The sequence below is a fragment of the Aythya fuligula genome, chromosome 21 (genome assembly GCF_009819795.1).
Source record: "Aythya fuligula isolate bAytFul2 chromosome 21, bAytFul2.pri, whole genome shotgun sequence".
NCBI classification, from domain to species: Eukaryota; Metazoa; Chordata; class Aves; order Anseriformes; family Anatidae; genus Aythya; species Aythya fuligula.
Genome location: NC_045579.1, coordinates 8,191,024 through 8,214,774, shown reverse-complemented (window position 1 = coordinate 8,214,774; position 23,751 = coordinate 8,191,024). Strand labels below are relative to the sequence as shown.

General features: G+C 40.9%; 1 protein-coding gene across 1 annotated transcript; it reads left to right on the top strand.

Moving 5' to 3' along the window:
- Nucleotides 1–6,311: 6,311 nt before the first annotated feature.
- GABRD (gamma-aminobutyric acid type A receptor subunit delta) lies at nucleotides 6,312–21,764 on the top strand. Its single transcript, XM_032201559.1, has 9 exons — nucleotides 6,312–6,379; nucleotides 14,409–14,521; nucleotides 15,080–15,147; nucleotides 15,386–15,606; nucleotides 16,328–16,410; nucleotides 18,150–18,287; nucleotides 19,207–19,362; nucleotides 19,956–20,167; nucleotides 20,939–21,764. Exons 1-9 carry the CDS (start codon nucleotides 6,312–6,314, stop codon nucleotides 21,236–21,238), a joined length of 1,359 nt encoding a protein of 452 aa, XP_032057450.1. The 3' UTR covers nucleotides 21,239–21,764.
- Nucleotides 21,765–23,751: the final 1,987 nt, after the last annotated feature.

Genomic DNA, 23,751 nt, shown 5'->3' with positions numbered 1-23,751 from the left:
CACTTTCTTGGTCCCGGGTCCTCGCCTCCCCTCACAGCCCCGCCACATCCACTCAGGGCGTCCCCTCAGAGCCGCCGCTCTGCGCGCCCGTTGGATGCGTTGCCCCGGCAACGGAGCAAACCACAGCGGGGGCGCGTCGCGGGGGCGCCCCCGTGAAGCCCCCCCTGCAGCCGCTGGAGCCGTCCGGCGGTGCTCGCCCCGTGACCCCCCCCAATCCCGCGGAGTGGTGCGTGCCTGGGCGGGTGGTGGCAGCTGGGAGGGACGGCGCCTGAGGGAGTTGGGTCCTGGAAGGCGGCGGGTCCTCGGCGTCCGAGTTTTCGGTCTTTTCGGGAATAAGCGTGTCCTAGTCGGACAATAGGGTTTCACCGTTAGTTCTAATTAAAGGTTATTACAGCAAAAATCACGCGTAGTGATCGTTCAGCCCATCATAATCTCCCACTCTCAACGCTTCCCCTCGCTTCAGCAGAAACTGCCGACCTGGAGGACACTTGCAACACCTCAATAACCGTTACACGAATGCACAAAAACACACAGTGGAAAAGTGTTTAGATGATATTTGAGTAATTTGCATAGTAAAGCTAAATGCCACTATTCATAAAATGTGCCCCAGTTGGAATACTCCCTCAGAGGAACCATCTGAACCTGCGTTCTTGCTACCAGGCACTCAGTTGCCAGATTTTAGTTTTCGAGTGTTAACTAGTTAACTTTCCTTCCTATTCTATTCCACATATTATCTGGACAAAGTCAAAGAATTATGCCATTAAATTCACAGAAAAGCAGAATCTTGTCCCATTACTCTTGGCACTAGGCATGCTATGGAAGTGCAGCTGATCAAAGTTTCAGAGTGATTAAATTATTGAAACACTGGGACATCGTTCCTTGAGCAATGCTCTATGTTGGAATAAACACTGCTGTGTACATGAGGCATTCCCAGATTTACTTAGGGTATATTGAAAATGTTACTCCATTGTAGGCAATATTTCTTTGTTTTCCTATACTTGCTAAGAGAAGGTCATTTTTTTTTATATTAAACATGAAAGCACATGCTGCTAATCTTAAGTATTTAATTTACATATTTAACATGTACAGTACATATCACAGCCACCAATTCCTTTCCTACAATTGTGCTACAGGTCCTCATTCTTTAGCAATGTATGGACATTCTTACCTCTTTACACAAAATACAATGAACTGCTGATTTTATGGCATCTATTCCTATTACATGAAACAAGTTACCTCCAGACATTTGCAGGATTAAAGCTACAAGATAAAAAAAAAAGCTAAAAATATTCAGTGATTAACTGTATAGATGTCTCTGCAGATCTAGAATAGATTCTGTTGTTAACTCTAAGCCCGCCTGTTCTCACACTCTCATAATTAGTATGTGAAAGATTATTATTAAGTTTTACAACAGTCCCCTTCCCATCAGCACCGGTCATTTCAGGGCACGCTACCCGTTATATCTGACTGCACCATCTCCTAGCCACGCTGCCGGTTGTGATTTTATGTCGGGTGAATAATTGTCACCAGGGCAAGGTAGTCCAGATTTTCCTCTCACACACAGATGCGAGAAGAGAGGAGATATCTGCACTTCCTCTGAAGGTGCTAAATGATGCCTCCCCAGACAAGCTCGTATCTCCCAAATCACAGTTTATCAACTTGAAATCAGTGAATCTGTTCCAGCTTTCAGCTCCTGGAGATTTACAAAAAAAGGCATCAGTGATGCTGCTGTTCTAGATCCTGTAGGCACTGACCACCAGTGATACACCTCTGAGAATTTGGGTACAAAAGTGAGCACGTATAAATGAAGATCCTGCTGTTCTCTCCCTGTGAAATTAAATTTAGAGGCATTTCAGTGAAGTTACTTTAGTAGCAACTCATGATCAATTTGAAATGGTAGAACTGGACAGTTCGGTTTGCTATATGGCTACATACTGTGCTTCTTCAGGCAGTTGGTATTTCTTTTCTGAACGTTTCCAAGGTGACAGCAGCTCATATATGGAGATTTCTAGCATTTAGGCATGAAGACATGCCAATAATGGCATCTTAATTTTTGCAGTGTGGCTCTCATCAGATTACATAAACCAATTTCTCTGCCCATATTCTATGATACAGATCAACATTTGAGTGTAAACAATGCCAAAACATTGACAAGCACCTTACCAATGAGTCATTGCTACAGATGTTACGAGGAAGACTGAGTGGGGCACATCTGTCAGTGCACCCCACAGCAGGACAGCCAGATGCCACCGGATGAGAGCGCAGCACTGCGAGCAGCACAGCTGCAGTGAGGGAACCATCTCCAGTCCTGGAGCTAGCCCTGGCTTGGGGGAGAGTGGGGAATGTTGTCCCAGGTCTTCTGCACAGAGGAGAGAAGAGGAGGGCCAAGTGGCCACACTGCACTTCATGAGTGTTAAAAAAATATAAACAGATTTGGGAAGGAACTGGATGTTCTGCAGAACATTTGGAAGCAGTTAAAAACTCCGTTTCTGATCCTGGGCTTTAGGTGAAAGGAACGATAATATTGTGGTTATACTTATATTTAAATACAGACACAGTTGTGCTGGGGCCATGGGACATTGATACAGCACAAAGAATCATTTTTGTACAACCTCTGAAATAAGCTAAATATTTCCACCATATGATTGCTACCGTTATTTCCAAATCTCATTTATAAAAATAGGCATATGTGTGTAATTTATATATCTAGAGACATTTGGCGACGTTGCCACAACAGTCTTTCACGAGCTGTTTATGTGGAATCGTGGGAGAATGAAACTAATTATCCATGTGGTACATTTTTTTGCCTCTAAAAATTATATATGGCAATATGACATCTTTACTTTGCTGGCTGCAAAACCACCTGTCCCTTTTAGAAAATGATCTATTAAGAATATCAGGTAATCCAGTGCAACTGTAAAATTAATTTAAATAATGTTCTTTTGATATGCTCCCGAAATTGTGAGGTAATAAAGGACTATGAAAACTTGTTATTTAGCACTGAGCATATTTCTTCTGAATCCCACCAAATTATGCTCTCCAATAAATTACTTTACAGCAGCAGTTACAAAAGAATTGAGCACTATAGTCAGGAAGGAGTCGCACACATTACATGTTCAGGAACAAAAAAAAACCAAACTTGACAGCTTTTGAAACATGGGCTTCTAATTTTCAATTATAGCAAAATATTATTTCAAAGTTGTGATCTTCGCTTACTACTTGAGAAAATGTAAATACTGTAAAAATGTTTATTATTAACATAGCAAAAATAACATTTAATAAATAATAATGGCTTAAATTATATTTACTTGCAAAATTGTGCAGACATGGGAGGAGCCCACCAACTTTTCATAGACTGACATGGTCCGATGGGATAGAAACACTGACTTGGGTATCACGTTGGTCACTGCCACACTGCTTGGCCAGCTCTGCTGGTTCTCCATGAGTACAACAGCAAATGTGGAAGGCAGCTCCAAACTGTCAGATTCTGAAGTGAAAACCTGGCTTTGTTGGACCACCGTGCAGTCCTATTATCTGTCTGAACTCCATATGCAAGGTCAGACCACACAAATACTTTAATAAAAGTTAGTGCCTGCAGCCATATGGATGGAGGAGAGTTAGCAATTTAGCAGAATGACACAAAAGCTTAAGAAAAATGTGCTATCATGGGCCATCTTTTTAAGACTGTTGGACAGTTACAAGCCAGTAGCTAAAGGAAAGCTTCAATTATGTTCAAGAGGATTAGATGAGAAAGATTTGGGGAGCTTATTTATTTTGTTTTTGTTTTGATGTTTTAATAGCAATTTTAATTGTTTTTTAATCTCTCAAGCAATTTTAATCTGTCATTGACTGTAAAGAGTTTGGGATATTCTGCTAGAATTGTAGGAAATTAAATATATTGTTGATCATTATTATTTTATCCCCTCTCTTCCCTTTGGCGAAGAGGAATTACTTATTTTGAGTGGGTTGTATATATATATATATACATATATATATGAAAATCGCATATTTTGCTTAAGTATGTATTTGTAGGCAAAATCAATTAAACCCAAGGCTGAGTGACCTAGCATTTGTCCTTCTTCTATATAATACAGATGATATAATTAAGGCCCATTTACATCAAATGTAGTTTACTTATTTGAGAGAAGTTACATGTTTATTTTAGGATTTTGTGCGAATGAATCTTAGAACATCTCTTTTTCTGAAATATGGACACAAAGTGGCAGCTAAATCAGTCTTGTGAAAATAACACAGCATCCTGTTAAGCCCAGGCACTATCATGGTGATGCTGGAAGACTCCCCATGTATATTGCTCTCATTCATGCTGTCATTATTAATCCAAATCTGTAGTATAGGACCTTGATCATTCAAGATGATTACAGAAAATGGATAAATATCCGTATGCAATGCCCAGTGATATGAATGGGATAGTTAATTTTTCCTGGGATAATCAGAACCCTGATAATATACCTTGATTATCATAAGTTATTACACTCCTGAACACAAACACATTCCTATCACAATTCCATTGAAGATTTTGTGGGCAGTTACTTACCAGTTTTGGCTACGGAGCTGCTGAAAAAGGAGCAAAATGGTAGGTGAAGAAGTAAGAAAAAGACCTTGCTTAATTATTTCAGAGAAAATATGTACATGATATTCTTCTTTTTTTCCCCCAATATCAGAACCACTGACATCAGAGAACTTTTTAATGGAAGCAAAGTCAATCAGTAAGGAAAGTGTATTTGGTGTGGAAATATGATTATTTTGGTAATGATCAGTTTAGAGAATCCCCATTGTATTTTCACTTGTTTCCATGGTCAAATTCTTAGCAAGGTCCATCCCCTTAGAGCATATGCTGCCATGGTCTTAAATACACATATTCACACGCTTGGCTACATACCATACATATACCAACGCTCATTCTAAATGTTCAAATTGCCTTCACTTATTTTTTTGCTATTTTAACAATTGTATCCTAAAGGTATAGAAATCTGTGTTCATATTTTACTAGTGAACGAGATGACAGCTGAAAAGCAGTACCAAGGAATTCTCAGAGTAGGTACAAGCTCATTGGAAAGCCATCCTTGAGTTGGAAAAATGTCAACTGGAAATATCCTGAAAGGCGTAAATCTGCTCTATTATAGAGGCAAAATCATTCTGTTCTCTGTATCATCCTGTAAATTCCATTAAAGATCTTGTGGTTTCCCTCCTCCACCACCACCAGTTTTCATCTAACAACCCAATGACTAAATTCAGGTCTTTTCCTCCTTAGCACGCACTAGGTGCAGGCACGACCACTGGAATGTGCAGAGAAAGGAAGAGATCAGAAAGAAAATGAAAGCCCACTTCAGTCTTAGACATTTATGACGTATACTTCTGTATGTGTGTATGTACTTTTGTTCATGTACTGACTACATCTGCACACAGCCTGTGTTCAGATCTGTACATTTAATCTCCTTCATTCAATCTGTACATTTATTCTCCTGAATGCACTCTCTTACTCCCCTCATCCATCAGCCCTTTGTTGCCATTTAAAATATTGGTACTAATTAGTAAGGATCAAATCGAGCACAGGAAAAGATAAAGGACTTTACCCCAGGCATATCCTTTAAGTATCTGCACATCCACTTTTCCTTTACAATTTCTTTAAAATGTCTCCTCCGCGGCGCTCCCTTCGTGGGCTGCTTCTAAAATTGCCGTTGTGGATTGAGCGGCAGCAAAAGGCAGAGGAGGAGGAGGAGGAGGAGAGAAGAGGAAGGCGCGGACACGGAGGAGAAAAGCCAGCCTGCCCCGGCGCCCAACTTCCCTGAGCCCGCTCCCGCTGCCTGCCTCGGGCCCCTCAGCGACGGCAGACGGCCGGGCACAACTTTGCGAGCTCGGAGGAAGCGGGGAGCCCCTCTGAGCCCCCCGGGGGCGGCGTTGGGGCGCGTGTGAGGGGGTAAAAGGCGGCGCCAAGCCCCCTGCCCGCCGCCTGAGGTGGCTGCGAGCTGAGGTGGCTGCGAGCTGAGGTGGCTGAGGTGGCGGGGCCGCGCTGCCGCCCTCCCTCCATTTTCCTGCCGCCCGCCCGGCCGCGCAGGACGCCCCAGGGGGGCCACTTCGCCTCGGGACCAGCCCGGGGAGCTCGGGGGCCGTTTTGGGGCAGCAGGCTGCGAGGAGATCCTCGCTGTCCCCGGCGGGACGGAGCCGGCAGCAACTTAAGGGAGGATGGCAGCGCTGCCCGGGCTGCCGAGCCGCCGGGAGAGCCGCGGGGTGCCGACGGACAGCCGGGGGAGCTGGGTGCCGTGCTCCGCTGCCTAACGACCGGCGCTAAGATGGAATTTCTCACCTGGCTTTTCCCCGCTTTGGTCCTGCTGTGCACCCAGCAGCACAGGTGCATCAGGTAAGGCAGAGCCGCTCCGCGGGCTTAGCGGCGAGGGCTGCCCCGAGGGGGAGCGCGCTCGGCGGGGAGAGGGCACCGCGGGCTCCGGTGCCGTGTCCCCGGCTCCTGCCGGCTGGGGACCCGTGGTCCTCCCGGGTAAGGGACCCCTGCTTCCCCCGCGTGAGGATGCTCCTCTACCAAGCGGAGGGAACGGAAGGGGTGTTCTCAGCGGGACGCCGCTGGAGGACTTCTCCTGAGGCACCCACCCGAAGCGGGGGGCGATCGCTGGGTGCGGTGGCTCCACGCAGCCCGGAGCAGCCCCGGAGGGTGCCCGCTTGAGCCCGCAGAGCCCAGCAGGAGCAGGGCACTGCCCCAGCAGCCCTGCTTGGGGCTGCCCCAGCGACAAAGCCCAAACCGACATCCCTCTGGCAATACCCCACACTGACATCCCCTTGGTGATGGGCTCGGGATGGCTCCTGGACCTGGGATGAGAGGATGGGCCTGGCAAAGATCTTACAGGAAGTTTGAAGAGCACCAGCCATTTCTTTCTATAATCAAATTCAAAGATAAATGTTTGTGATCCTCAGTCGCATTTATTCAGGAGGTGTTAGCTAGGCAACCAGCTATGTTCTCTATATATTCTGTACAGATCTGGAGGCTGGATGTGGAGAAAGCTTGCCATGATTATGCAATGAAAACAGAAGGGGGAGTAAAAAAGGACTTGCTGCATGGAAAAACATGCCCACATCATCCAGAGCAGAGGTGGCTGTGATGTTAAAGGGGTCTTCCTACTTCTGCTTTATAGACATTGCTAATAACTTCAGAGGAGTAGAAGAGGCAAAGCGATTACTGTAGGAAGACACAACACTGCGGTCGCAGTCTTTGGAATTAATTCGTGAGCTCTTTTTTTCACTGGGAAGAAAAAAGATCTTGCATTAGAGGAAGTGTCAAGTCAACTGCTCTTATCCAGGACTGGCACAATGACTTATCCTGTGACCTTGAATTTGTTAACCAGGGCTAGATCCTGCCACCTTCATGCTCTGAAACAATCTAAAGGCAGAACTCTAAAGGCAGAGAAGAAGATACTGCTTATAACCAAAGGGCATAAATATCTTGCCCCTAATTTCAGTGGTCCTGTTTCTCTAACTGCACTTGGGCTAGCACTCACTATTTTGGTTAAAAAGTAGTGTTGGAGTAAAACATAAATTTAAAAAGAGTGTTATGGAACAATCAGTCTTCTCAGCTTCTGTTTCTAGGCACAGAAACTGCCAGGATATGTGCAACCTGCAATTTTTTAGGTAAATTGTCACTGGATTAATTGCTTAGTTACTTGACTTTCTTCCTCCAGTTGCACAATAGTGACGAGTTGTTTGTTAGAAATATATATACTCATGGCAGAAAGCAAGGAAAGGCAAATTCTATCTTGTGAAATTCAAACTGCCTGGTTCTTAGTAGTTTTTCAAATATGCGAAAGTGTAAGACATGCAGTGCTCAAAGCAAGCTGCACTGGTTAGTACAACACAGCTTTCTGAAGATTCAGGATTTAGCAAGGCTATGGGAGAATATTGTTTAATCCTGTAAAAATTGAGTCAGCTTGCTTGCATGTGTACTTTTGATGAGTTAATTATATGGAATTAAAACAAAACTTTGCCCTTGCATCAGTAAAATTGCTCATACACAGATGACTCTTGACCTATGAAATAATTCCCCTTCTAAGAGCCCAAGAAGCACATTAACTCTTATTTTTCTTTCTTGGAGTCCTATAAGATGACATTTTTGGTCAGAGGTGCTTTTACAAAGAGCAGTATTAGTAAAATACTGTGGTTTTAGAATAATGTGCAAAACTACCAATAGCTACATTGGTATTGCTCTGATTTTGCTTTCTAAATGTAACGTCATTCATAGTTATGATGACAGAGGCAATCCAAAACCACAAAATTCTCTGACCATGAGTTCTACAGCCTGTATATTGACAGCTGTAAGCAAAAACGTATCAAAAAGAGGAATATTTCAGAGAATTCTGAACTCAGTAGTATGACATAAGATGTTCCAAAGGGAAAGCTACCTATTAAAATAACACTAAGGTCTGGCAGAGGAGAGAAGTGAGGAACACATGCAGCCTGCTTCCTCATGGCATTTTTGAGTACCCTTTGAGGGTGCTTAAAAGAGCTGTACTTGATGCAATTTCTCTGTCCTGTGCTGTTTGACTGAAGTGAATGAGCCAAATTCAACCTAAGTCAGCACAGTCTACTTATGCCAATATTGTTTTCACGTAAACAGTTCTATAAAAGTAGTACTTTTTGGTCTGCTTTTGTCAGTGATTAGTGGCAAGAAATTTGGCAGTTATATGATTGAGAGCTCTTTGGGGCAAAGACCATTTTATCAGTTTGATATGCTGTGGGTGTCACAATAACAAAAATGTCAGAAGAATGATTTTTTAATTAAAAACAGGTGTATCATTTCTATTTAAGACTGTACTATATTAAATGGCTTTTATACATTCGCATAAAATTGTCCTGTACTGTGTCTCCCTCAGTCTTTTACTTCTAGTCATGGAAATGGAGGAGCTTTAACACGTGAATATATGCAAAGAGTGGTCTATTTTCTGTAGCTTAAAACTCACCGAATTTTAGTGCTTTGATGGGGCTTTAATGTTCAAAAGGTTGCCATGAATTTAGCCTAATGCTTTTTCAATTACATTTCAAAATACAGAGCATATTTACAGTGAGCTTCACTTAGGAGTCTGGAATGGCAGATGGGAAGGACACACACGCTACCCTGGATAATCCTGGAGCTTGACAGAGGCCAGATTGTTCACTGACCTTGCTGGATATTCCTTGTGTTTTTCTCAAGAAAAGGTTTTCTTGAGTGGCAGTGACATCTGGGACTTTTGCCCCCAAAAAGAGATTATCTCAAAGGAGAGGAATCGTACTCCATCCCAGTCCTTAGCATCAGTCGAACTGGCATTTCCATCTTCCAGGTTAAAAGATTCATACAACATCTATGTCACCTCCCCAGACAGAATCAGCCAAGCTAGCAGATTTAAAGAAGCAACAGAGATGCAAAAAGTCGCTTTCCACATCATGCTGCAGTATAAATTTGTCAAAAGGTTAGCACACTCTCCCTACAAGTGTGACCTAAAATCGGTATCTCATTGGCCACTAACTCAGAGATGCTGTTGAGCTGTTGGCACTGCTGTTAGAGCTTTTGGCACTGCTGTGCAAAAATAATATTGCTAATGTTGTATCTTACTCAGCTGCTGTAGTGCACACAGAATATATAGGTTGCCTCTTTCATTGGTTTAATTTAAAGACTTAGCAGATTTTTTCCAGTAATGTTGATAAATATCCAGCAACCATTTTCAAGCAGTGTTCTTGAAGACAGTGAAGACAGGCTAACATCTTGCTTGCATGACAAGCCTCTTTGAGACGTGCTGTCCGAGTTGATCGATGCTTCTCCTCCAGAGCATTCCAGATGAGCAGAATGCCTTGGTGCCACAGCAGCTGGGAGAAAGGTGTCAGCTTGAATAGAAATGATTCTAGGATATACCTACTTTTGATTCTAGAACTGACAATACTGAGCTCTAAAGGAGATGGATTTCATTGCTCTGTCGTTCACTATCCATTGCTTAGAGTTGCTTTCCTAACCTGTGTCAAGGACAGTTCTGTTAGGCAAAGAAGAACTTTACAGCCTTCCCAGGATTATCAGTGGCGGCTTCCTCTTTACTTTGTCTACTATGCAAGAAAATTATTTTTTTTTCAGAGTTTGAACAGCAGAAATTAGTTTTCTACTGTTAACAACCAGCTCTGTTGAAGTTCTCAAAATGCTGAAACTCCACATGTGGATGGATGAAAATACATTCTCTGAAATATCTGCTTGAAATGAGATGGGTGCAGAGTGAGAATGTAGATAAAAAAACATCCTTCTCAGCTTCAGATTTGGGAATGATTTCCAGAGAGATATTAGTGAACAGCATATGCTGTGGTTAGGTCACCTAGGCACCCCGCTCTGGCCTGGTGCAAAGTAAAGGTAAGCTTTTGATGAGCTGTTACGCCCCTTGAACTTAACAAATCAATAGCTTAATTTTAGAAATTCCTTTTCTTACTAAAACAAGCTCTAGAGCAGCCTACATCAGGAAGCAAACTTGCTAATTCCACTAATAGTTTCCTTTCTTTTAATCTTTACTGCTTACATTACAAAAAGTTAATCCCTTCCAATGAGTATTTTATATGCTGGTCTTGCTTTTTCAGGTAAAACACATGAACAGTATTTTAGGCCATTATAATCCCTACTGCTTATCAAGGATTAATGACATTCTTCCACCATCCTTCATGTAACTTGAAAGCACTGGGTGTGATGTACAGAGCGTTAGCTCAGTGGAGTTACCCCAGACTGGTCTGTAAAGTGCCGTGAAGCTGAAGGCCTGCTTTCCAAGTCACCCTTTCTGACCAGATTAAAAAAACAAAAAACAAGAACCAAAAACAGATTATATGTAGAATATTTTTGAATTTGGTCTTTTTCTTCCCCTTCAATATTCTTGAGGGAAAAAAAGAGGGGAATGGGAAATTTCTACGATGCTAGAGGACCCGGGATAACTTTAGACATGAGGAGCGCACTTCAGGCTGACACAAGCAGGACTTGGACGCATTTCCACCAGTCTGAATCACACACCCAAGCATACAGCCCCGGATCCATCCCTCCTGTGTCTGTTGCTGTGCTCTAGTCCCGTATTCATCTTCCTGGAAAAGCCTAATGTTAGCAAAAGCTTTTGTTAACTCACTGATAGCTGTCTGTAAATGCAACTGTAGGTGATTGTGGTTCCCAGCTTCTCTTTGAGTATTTAGAAGCTATTCAGCCAACACCATGCCAGTGTGTGAGAACAGCAGTAACTGAGGAATTTTGCTGCCCATTTGTAGAAATTTAAAAATGAACCAGCAGTATAAACATAAACAATGTTTAATCTAGCCATAAAATTATTTCAGCTGTAATACTTTTAACAACCCCCACTGGTATTAAGTGCATATAGCACTATTAACTTCAGTAGATTTGTTACACTGATGATCTGACCCTAAGGCTTTATTAATAATAGAAACAAGATTCTTTTAATTGTGTCATGGATATTTAAGTAAAACTCCCTCTAGATTGTAATCTGCTTAAAACACATGGCAAGCTCTAGCCCACAGTTTTTAACCCAGCTCTGTCATCTGAACTCGCTTTCAGCTCTGTGGCTCTCCATAATGCCATTACAATAGACTACTGGCACAGGATAATTGCTGCACACTGTAAATGCACTTTCAAACAAAAAAAGATGAGGTTTGAGGCAGTTCTTATGGCATTATTTCTCTTACAGCAAGTGACTGATTGTAAATCGTTTATCTGGGAATGATTTCTTGATGCACGCATGTAGAGATACCTAATGTGGAAGGGGAGAAGCAGATTTTTTTTCTATTATTTTTGTCAGCTTGATTACTCATGGCATTCTAATTTTACAACTTGTATCTAGCACTGCCACTGTGTATGGAGGAAGCATAAGTTACATTCTGCCACCCTCACAGCTCACCGTACTGCAGCCACCTTTTGACTTAAGTGTCGTTTTAAAAACACTCTGAGGAACTTGGCTGCAGTTTTAGAAAGATACATCAAAAAGCACCGTCTTCAACTGAAAAGACAAATAGATTTTTGGCAGATAGATAGTGTATATTCATTCAGGTGTATCTGCCTATAAAAGAGGTTTATATATTTTACTGATTAGTAATACCACTAAATCTATGGCTGAGACTTACATCTTATAAATGAGTACATTTCTAAACAAAATACTTTAAAGATGGTCTCATTCTCTAATTTGCCAAGGTCTTAATTTAAATAATTCTTTGTTTTCTGCATTAACTGACAGCCTTAGTATTTCCAGAAATAGGATGGTGGATGTAAAAGGAAATAAATTAAAGGATTTCTGAACTGCAGCGGTTGAGGGTCTTGCAGAAGAAAGCCATACCTTAGCCCTTGTCACGGATTATGAAACAGTGATTTTCTTTAAGTTACAACTGACATGTGGAAGATCAGAGCATAGGAAATGGCAGTCTGATAGACGTGTTTGATACAGTTGGTGGGATGCAATGAAGAAGGAAAATTCTTTATCGACACCTATTATAAATATTCAAAGCTTTTCTTTAAATCAATTATGTTATTCCAATGTATATAGTTGAGAATATGGCTGAGTCTCCCAAGATCCGTACTCAGAAGAGACAAGGAGAAGTGAGAAATGTCTGGGACTGTCATTTTAGGTGAACAAACAGCAATCTGCTTATGGCAAGGCAGTGTTACAAATGTGTTTAATATATATCCCCAATTTCAACATCTTGCAGTGAGCTAACGAAGTTTCACTCATGAGCCATGTCCCTATATTTAAAGTCACTTAGGCATTAACAACTTTGTTAATGCAAATTTTAAGTGTCTCAGCTGCTCAGGACTTACATTTATACATTGTTATCCCACAACTCCTCCCTTTTATAATTGATTCCATACACATGGGGCAAGAATTTCATCACCAGGGTGATCAAAGACTTTTCTTTCAGTTCCCTGTGAGAAGAGTTGGTTATTGTAGGATACTCTGTTACCGTGCTAGCAGTGACTGCAGGGGCTAAGCCGAATGCCCGGACTGGCATATTTTGGAGAGAAAAAACACGTGCTTTATGTGGGTCAATGTCACATGAACACTATAAGAAAGTTATGTAAGTACCAAGGCAGAATATATTTATGGTATATTACTCTGCAGTCTTCCGTCAGTGTTTAACAAGCTTCTCTTCTGTTACTAGTGACATATATCTCTCAAATGCCACATTTATTGCTGGCCTCAGTGGAAAAAACTGCTAAAACAGTGCTCATACAGCTCCACTGTAGTACTTGCATTCAGATCCGTGCCTCTTTCAAACCACTAGCAATATTCCTCTTTGTAAATAGTTGTGGTAGACATTGTCACAGTCCTTCCCTTATCTATTCCTGTCATGTCAATCACAGTGCTGGCAAGAGGGATTTATGTGAGCAGGCACAGATCTGCTCCAAAGGAAGTCTGCTAGCTCAGTTTAAACAGTTAATGAAGACAATTTGAGTTTGCCTTTGCTTCTAAGAGATTACGGAATAGCTCCTTCTACCAGGGGGTTGAGGGGCTGGTATGTGCCAGGTGCTGGAAAGGCAACAAAAAAACATGCTAATATCTTCAGTGAGTGTCACTGGGTCAGAAAGAAGTGTATTCCTTGTACCCAAGAGAAGGAGCCTTGTTTCTGGGAGGGGGCCTGTGGCATGTTGCACAGATGTGGCAGCAGCACATCACCTCCCCAGGAAAGCCCACTGACTGCTGGTGGACCACTTGTGTCCCAAGAGTGACTGCAGAAGGACATGTCCATTGCAGCATCCCACATTCCTGACCTGAGGACATAAGGCCAAACACCTGTGCTGCCTGATGCTGGCAAGGGGAGAACAGCAGAAGCTGGGGGCCTCCCAGAATGATGGAACCGTCCCTCTGTGCCCAGAGCTCTGGGGCCCCTGGGGGAAGGTGGAGTGGGACAGAGATGTGTTGGTTTGACAGACAGCTCACTGCTGCAGACTGTGCACATCACATTTGAAGACACACGTCCCTTCTTGTTCTCGACTGTTCCATAGTGGTGCTAGGAGCTGTCACAGCTGCTGTGTCCTGCTACCAGGTAGCTGCATTTCAGCATCCACACATGCATTTCAGGCAGTATGCAAAGTATCCTGCTTTTCCTTATGCTTTCTTTACATTTCTAAAACTTTATTTTTTTTAAGAAAAAAAAAAAAAGTATGTGCTTTTATCTCAGAAAGAGGCGGTGTTCTTGCCTGAAATATGTTTTGATATAAACAGAAATATCTGAAACAGTCTTCCCATCTATATACAGTATTGTTCCACTCAACTGCCAGTCATGCTTAGCTGATTACACTGTCGGTGATCTCTGGAGTAAAAGAGGTGTTGTCTTCTGTTATTTTTATGTCTGTAAACACAGGCAAGTTTTAAAATATATTTACTCTCTTTACCTAGAGCTATGACTGACATTGGAGATTACATAGGCTCCAACATCGAAATATCCTGGTTACCCAACCTAGATGATTTGATGAAAGGTTATGCACGGAATTTCAGGCCTGGGATTGGAGGTGAGACACTGAGAATTGTCTTTTATTTCTTGCAATTCTTCTACCCTCTAATGTTTATCAGAACTTCATTTTCTACATGATTAAAAATTTGTAGTTATCTTATACTTGGATACTGGAAAAAGTAACAATCAGCAATTTGCCCATTCTGCTGTACAACACAATTAGCAATGCAGTCTTCTCGCTAATATAGTTCTTAGATGCCTGATAACTAAGTTGAAGTCATTTTGGATTGTATCGTGACAGTAATTTCTGCAATTGCTTGAAGTCATTAAGCCAGAGGACGTGGTTTCCAGAAGAGATTCCACAAGTTTCAGTAGTTGTGCTTGTATTTCATTTCCCTTATCACTGAAGGGAGGTGTTCTGTTGAAAACTGAGGATGCAGTCTGCAGAAGATGGGAGTCTCTTGCTTTAATGCGGATTTCATTTGGAAAGTGCAATTTTCCATGGAAAACACTTTGACGAATTCACTCCGTATGAAAGAATTAACAGTCCTTGGTCATCTACATACTTAACTTGCTCTGATGATGTACATCATGCTATTCAAATGTTTTTTCTTAGGTCCTCCTGTTAACGTTGCTCTTGCAATTGAAGTAGCCAGCATCGACCACATCTCAGAGGTGAACATGGTACGTTATGAGTTAAACTCACCAAGTTGTGACCGTAAGTACTGCAATGGCAGAAAGTGAAGGTGGCTAACTAAAGAGAGAGGTAATTGATTGTTTAAATTAAAATGGGCTGAGTATAAAATGTGCACAGGAAACAGCTAGGACATTTCTAAACCAATCCAATGATTTTTGACCACCTCCCAAGGCATCATTGTGTTTGTTTAGCATTACTTGTTAATTGGGATTTCTCTTTGCGTAGGAATATACCATGACAGTATTTCTGCACCAGAGCTGGCGAGATGAGCGTCTGTCTTACAACCACACCAATGAAACTCTGGGCTTAGACAGCCGGTTTGTGGACAAGCTCTGGCTGCCAGACACTTTCATAGTCAATGCCAAGTCTGCTTGGTTCCATGATGTGACTGTGGAAAACAAACTTATCAGGCTCCAGCCAGATGGGGTCATTTTATACAGCATAAGGTGAGCAAGAGAGGGTGCAAGTGTAATTGGTCATGTATTAACTTTTTGAACAGACTTCAAAGTAATCTTTCATTTTTCCCACAATAATTTCATAAAATAACTACTAATTCAAAGCAAAACCAAGTTGGTTGCTCACTCCTATTGAAAGATCCCTTTGCTTTACAAGGATTACACTGCCCAAAATGTATCCTCAGCAACACTACCAGATTTTCCACTGAGTAACCACTAATTACTTTTCAAAATGAAAAAGAAGCTTCTCATAACTATTTGGGCACCACGTAGGGAGATGCTGAGTGCAAAGATTCTGCTCTCCACTTTCTTGATGTTTTCCATGGGAACCATGAGTCTGATTTAGGTTCAGCTTCTGCATCTTATGAACAGAAAAAGCAGAAGGTCCAGAGCCATCCTTATGATACTGGTTATGATCTTAGAGACAGTGGAAGGGACCAAACTTGGCTCAGAAAAGTCCATTTATCAGCACGCAGACTTGACTCTGACATTAGACAAGTCACTTGACTTTTCAGCTCCTTGTCCCCTCCCAATCTTTGGGTTTCCCACATTCTTAGCAAAGACAATAGCCCTAAGAATTTTGGAAAGAGTGTGTTGTATTAGTATTATTAAGGTTTTCAGTTTTCCATTTAGACTTTGGGTTCTGAGAAAAAAATGAAGTCGACAGCTCTATCTGCACGCAGCTAACTGCTGTTCATTTTGCTTGGGACAGGATTACCTCAACGGTGGCCTGCGACATGGACCTTTCCAAGTACCCAATGGATGAGCAAGAATGCATGTTGGATTTGGAGAGCTGTAAGGGCTGAATACAGTGTTTTGTATAACCTACATGTTGCTTAAAGCTTGCATATATGGTACTTCGCTCGCTGGAGTGATTCTGCTTTAGTCACTGAAATGTAAGGGGTGCTTAGGATTTACAAATAAAGGGTACAAACATGAATGCCTTCATTCTCTGTTGGGCATTAGATTGTGGACGTTTCAATGATGGTTCAGCTCTGTTCCAATTCAAAAGTGTAGGATTTAATCCAGCGAAGATGAACAACCTACAGTCCTGCTGATGACAGATGTCTGGAACTTAGTGCTTGTAAAACCTAGAGGAACTGTGACAGTCTTTTTAGTAGCATTACTGAGGTTTCCACCAAATCCAGTGAGTAGAAGTAAAGAAGCCCACAGGCAAAATTTGGTGTGCTATTTTTCCTTTGTGAGAAAATAGGAAAAAGAAAGAATTCTGTTTTTAATGAATGAGATTGTGACTAACTCTTGCATAGCCATTTAGTTTGCCTAGGCATTCTTGCATGTTACACCAAAATCAGTCAGTATACTGCAGAGATTGGCTTAAATTTATTTATACTCAGAAAGGTGAGTGAAGAATTAATTTATATTTTGTCCAAACTGTATTTTATGTATGATTGGCATTCCCATGAGCATTAATACTTTTGAATGAAGTTCACTGACAGAAGCAGGGGACACTCAATTACTAGCAATGAATTTGGCTTTTTGTGATTTTTATATTAGAAGGAGTCTGCAAGACTGGGAGTCCTCTGGGTCCGGGCTCAGAGGTCCTGGAAGTTCCAGAGATTTGTGAACAGCAATTTCTGACCAGAAGCATGAGCCTTTGATGCAAGTTTTTCTTCTTTTTTAACAAGGACTTTGTTTGCTAGGTGATTAACCACAATACCATTTTATCCTGTCAAAAATAGCAATCTACAGTTTCACTTATGTAATCACCAAATGCAGAGGCAGCAGACAGTGAAGCAGTGATCAATTCTCTCTCCCAGCAAGTTCTGCAGGGAATTTTGATGGTGGTTGAATTTTTTAATTGAATTTGAGGATTTTGATTTCAGTGCAACAAAAAAAGTTGAAATAAAGCCTCTTTAAACCAATGAATGGTTTAGTAGCAAGTTGTGCATTAACAAAAATCACACCTAGCAGAGACTGATTTCCCATGGATTTACATGTTATATAAATCCACTCTTGCATATCCCACCCTTCTCTCATGTCCCTGGTACCCTGCACCTCTCCCTAGCAGTTATTTGCCAGCTGCCACCCATGCCAAACTGCAACAATTATAGGTCAATATACATGGTGATTGTCAACCTAGCTTCTGCATCTCAGAATGGACATGGGTCTGTGTTATAATCTTTTCTCTTACTGGATGCACTAATTTGATTTTCTGTTCTCAACACACCATTTCTTACCAAACTTGCAAGAATCTTGCATCTTGTACACAAAGAAACTTTTTGAGAGAGTTGGAATATTTCTCATGACACTGAAGTGCACTGTGCCATACCACATAGTGTTAGTCAGTGTGAATCAACTTGGATTATTCTCCCTGTAGGAAAGCTACTCTTGATGGGATCCTGGAAACACTGGTTTTGCCAGGATAGTGAATTATGTAGACTGAATCACAGTATGTTTGTATTGGGACCAATGAAAATCAGTGTAGCAAAGGAACTACAAGACTTCCACAATGAGCCTCCCAGGTTCTTAATTTCTTCCCCAAGCTTTGTATTTATTCAGCTTTCTTTTGGCAGATGGCTATTCTTCAGAGGACATTGTCTACCACTGGTCAGAAAACCAAGATGAAATCCATGGGCTGGATAAGCTGCAGCTTGCTCAATTCACAATCACCAATTACCAGTTCACAACAGAAATGATGAACTTCAAATCTGGTAACAGGATCAGTCTTCGATTCAGGGACAGTAGCAGATCTTTTCCTGCATGGGGAAGCCTCCTATATGTATAATAGAAAATCCTTCCTCTTCAGTAACTAATTTAAATAATCTTTCAGGTTCCTGATATTTTTTTTTTAGCTCATACTTGTAAAAAACTCTAACCTTGTACTTTCAGGTAGCCACTGTAGCATATTATGTCCTTTAGCTCTACGTGCTTGATAAAATACTGCATGGAATAGCCAGACAGCACTTGACAAAAAACACTTGAGGTATAGCTCACATTTTCCTGACCTAATTTGCAACTTCGGATAAAGAAAAATTTCCATTAGGCCTGATGTTATGAGGCTTATGACGTACAGTCAGATCATTCTAATTCTATCCAGTAGAAGTCAGTGGTGTGTATGCATATCACTGGCTTTATTGCAATGTTTGTAAAAGATTGGAGTCATTTCTTTCCTGCTGATTTTTCATCCTCTTTCATGTATTCAGATCCTCATTTATGCTGCACATCTCCTCTAAGCTCTTTTTTGAGTTTGAAATTAACTTGGCCTTTTAAAAAATCTAAATTTAGTATCTGGAGGACTTTCTACAGCAGATGATAAGACAGTACACATTTTGAAGCAATACTGTTATTCGAGAAGACTCATGATTTTATTTTCAGATCTGGCATTGATATGACCTGAGACAAATCATTTGACCTATTCTTAGCTAACTGTGCTGATGAGAACCGCACTACCTCGTGCCGGGTTTATGAGGACTAATTGAAAAAGATGCATAGAAGCTTTTTGTGATCCCTAGCCAAAATAATTTTGTTTAAGAATGTCACTCTGCATCATTATAGGAAATGTTATTTTAAATACCAGTTTAACTGCAATTTACACAGTCAAAATCTTTCTTTGTCTGCTCTTTTTATCAGCAGGTCAGTTTCCCAGGCTCAGTCTCCACTTCCACCTTCGGCGAAATCGAGGAGTTTACATCATTCAGTCTTATGTTCCTTCTATCTTACTAGTGGCCATGTCATGGGTATCCTTCTGGATCAGCCAGTCAGCGGTGCCTGCCAGAGTGTCATTAGGTAAAGCAGATAGTTTGGGGAATTAACAGAGAAGGTTATGCTGAAATTGTAATTATACAATTATGCTTTCTAATAGAACTCATTTTCTATGAATGTACATTTATGAATGCTGTGTTAAAATTTGCAGAAGGGAGTGTCCTTTAAAATATTTCTTTCGTGCTTTGATTTCTGTCATGCTATCAGAGCAGCTGCCTCAATAAAGAACATCTAAAGGTGGTTAAAAGCAGTAGTGAGTATAAGGCAGTTGTATGAAATAATTGATTTGAAGGAACTGGAACCGTGACAGAAGTGTTCCTAGAGCTTGTTAATCCGTTTGTCTGAGTAAGGGTTGCAAGTCCAGATCCAAATGTTTTTGAGACAAGTTAAATCTTCTGGCTTTGTTTGTCCAGAACTAGAGCAAAACCAAGGATAAGATGTTCAAAGCTGTGTTAGTCATAGAAATCCACAGTCTTTACAAGCTCTTTAAATCCCGTTTGGAAAATCAGAAACCATACCGTTAAGGGTCTCCTACTGTGAAAAGTATTCCTCAGTTTCAGATGAGTAAATATGCTTAGTCAGGTATACTAAAGGAACTTTCTCACACCTCACTGCAGGTATAACTACTGTTCTTACTATGACTACACTGATGGTCAGTGCCCGGTCTTCACTTCCACGAGCATCTGCCATCAAGGCACTTGATGTTTACTTCTGGATATGCTACGTGTTTGTCTTCGCTGCACTTGTAGAATATGCATTTGCACATTTCAATGCTGACTACATGAAAAAGCAAAAGAACAAGCTCAAGGCAAGAAGGCAGAGTGGAGAGGTCAGTAAGTTAAATACTGTGAAAAGATTTGCAAAAGCAATGGCTCTGCATTACAACTTTTGTCTTCTTTGGAAGATTTCTTACTTAACACTTCTGTCACGTTAATATAACAAGCAGCTAAAAGCAGCTGTTAATTTTCCCATGCAGCATGGTTAGCATTACACTAAATGCAACATATTCTTACATGATTTGTTGCTGTATTTCAGATAGAAAATGGAGAATAAGAGAGAATGAGTAAGAGGAGATGCAAAGTATTTCTTGAGCCAGATTTTTACATCTTATACTTGGAGAATATATTTAGAGCATTTGATATTTGTCCAGTCCTCGGTGTAAGTTAAGGTAACCTAGAGTTACTCCTTTAGGGTTGGGCAATATCAATATGACATTATTATACAAGATGGGGAAGAAAAGCCTTTTATCAAAACATTATTTCGTAGTTTCTTCTGCTAAGGCTCTTTTAGGTCTTCTACAGCCATTGCAAAAACAGAAAAGTAGGCTTGTAGTCTTCTTATTATTACTTCGTTTTAGGAAACTGTAGCAGATATGACTGATCAGCATTCATTTTCTGTCCCACTTCCACATTCTCTTGGCTTTGACAAGAGCCTGTAAACTGCCTGCTAGCTTTGGCCACACAGTGATATAACTTTCATCTCGAAGACAGTCAATATGCAGTCAGGAGTGCCTCAACGTGCTGTCTCAGCGATGTCTAGCTTGGCCAAAATACCTTTGCCTTATAAATTACTGTTACAGGTTCTCCTCTTTCCTTTGCAGGTAAATGTGAAGAATGCCATCGTTCTGTTTTCCCTTTCCATAGCTGGTGTGCACCAGGAACTGGCCATTTCCAACAGGCACCACCGCATTCCCAGAAGTTTGCCTGGATCATATGGCACAATAGAAATAGAAACTGGAGAGACAAAACTGCGGCCAGAAATGAAACTGGATAGAAAGAGTGGTCTGAAGTCCCTCTTTAAGCCCATTGATGCTGATACCATTGACATATATGCCAGAGCAGTGTTTCCAGCAGCCTTTGCAGCAGTCAATGTTATATACTGGGTTGCCTACACAATGTAAAAAAACTATATGAAGAGCTACAAATTGAACAATACCTACACACTGAAAAGTCCTTGCTGAAACTGTACTGTTCCATCTCTTCTCAAAATATTTTCTGATGAGCTTGAGACACTTCTAGTCAAGAAACTCCTACAATCAATTCCTACTAAAAGCAGCAAGAGGAACAATTTGTTACGGATCTGATTTGATACATTAATAACAGTACTCTGCCAAATAGTCCCAGCTCCTTTTGTTTCCTCACTTGCCATGAGACAGTTTTTAATATGTATATATTTGCAGCAAATGTTTAAATCTTAAATTACCATGATTTTCCTCCACCTGAAGAGTTGGTAAGTAATGAAGGTTTAGCTTTTCACACTCAGAGCATTTCCTTTTTCTTAATGGAACAGCTAATTCCTCACTTCCTCACAAGTGATTTTCTGCATCTTGCTTTCTGGGAGATGGGCCAGGTTTAACACTAGTGGTAAAGTTGGAGATTTTAATCATAAAAATCTCATGATCAAAGTAAAAAGGGAATAGAGGTGAGTGGAGGATTCTTCTTGAATTATTATTTGTCTTGGATACAAGTATTGAAAACATTTAAATGCTCTTAGTCACAGCATGAAATAAAATATACTACACGGAATTCTACACAATTGTTGATAATGATTGCATTACATTTCAGATCTACACTAATGAAAGTTTAAACACTTAAGCAAAGTAATGTTTATTGCTTTAATATGCCCCAAAGTAGACAAAAGTGGCTTAGAAACGCAAGCTTTCTATGTTGGATTGCGAAAAATTTCAAAGGTGCTTGGTAACAAAAGAACTCAGACTCTGATTTCGGGAAGGACTTGAGAATTTGCTGTTAGTTTCCAGGGACAGTTTGCCATCTGTGCCTCTGAAAATCTCCTTTTTGCATCTGACTAAGGCAGTGACTGAAAGAAGGGAGCATGGGAAGGTGCAAGATTAAACAAGACAAAAGATGTAGATATAAGAAGAGCTGTGCTGGGCTTTGAAGATGGGTATCTTGAATGCAGTGGTTGCTGAGTGGTAGTTGCAATTGCACTGAGGAGGAAACAAGCATTTAATCACAGTGCACTGCACGCATTCCTCCTGCCTTACATATATTTGTGACACATGGTCTGATTTCACATGACCAGAACTGAAAGAGCATTTTAACACAGATTAATAACTTAAAACGAGATTTGTTCAACATCACTGAAGTAAAGAGAATGCTCTGAAAAAAAATTAATGATCCTGAACTGAGCTGTAACAGAAAATATGCTCCCATCATAAGTCAGGCTTAGGTTCACCGTTAGGATCGTTAGTTTCTGCTATAATGGAAAAACTTTCTGCCAACTGTGTGCTGGGAGGCACAAACTGACATCAAGCCATCATTCTTCCACAAAGTTCTTACCAGCCTAGCCCTGGTCTGAGCCACCTGGATTCTGCTCCAAGCTCTTGCCACTGACTTGTTGTATCACGCAATTTTCATCTTATCCAGAAAGCTTTAATGAATTAAGGTAATCAGGGTTCTCTTCTCCCCTCAGCTTATCATCCTTCTTTTTTATTTTTTCTGTTCAGGGTGTTGAAATGTTAAATTACAGAAACACACCATTTTTTTTTTTCTAAGTTTATTCTTAGTTAAGATCACTTTCTTCCAAAGAAAGTTCAACAGCTGGAGCTGCAACCCCTTCTGTTCTCTTCTCAATCACGCTTACTGGTTTATGATTAAGTAGAGTGGGATGCAAACAGCAGAAGTGTGACTTCATAATGGCTTCTCCTTACTAAGCTGTTGCTTTTTCCATGTTCCTGGGTCAAGTCCTTGACTTATCTTGCCTCCCCTTTCTATGCCTCCTTTCCACTGGAACTGAGCTGTTTCAATTTACACCTGACCTATTTGTTTGGTCTCTGAAGCAAAGGAAGCTTACATGTGCACTTTCATAGGCAAGGCGATGTAGTGGGCATGTCTGAAACATTCTGCTCAGCACTTTGAACCATATCACTACAGCATGTTTTAGAAAGGTCATAGTGCTTTACTCGTCTATTATACTTGCATAAATCAGAAATAATCCTTTTTTAATACCAGTAGATAACTACTGCTGTGAATGCAGTCTGACCTTTTTGTATCCTGCTGGTCTGTCTACCTATTAGCTTAATTCATTGCCTTTTGGGGTCAGGAATTACTGCTACAAGTGAAATTGTTGACTAAATCCAGCAGAGGAAATACTTGTAGCAAGTTTCCAAGGAGCATAAATCATAAGAAAGTAATCCATGATTTTGGGATTAAAGTTATTGAAGAACAGAGAAAAAACAGTGACCCGGTCCCTCTAGTGTACAATGGCTGGTTATTTAGAGTAATTAGTGAAAAGGCAGCCACATATATTATAAAGGCAATGTCTAATCTAATTATTTCAGCAGTAATAGTTTGTAATCATGCACCTGACATCACTCCTTACCCTGAAACCAAGTGAGTTAATCACATGGGGTTATTGGACAAAATTAGTTGCTTCTCCATCTGGGAGACAGTC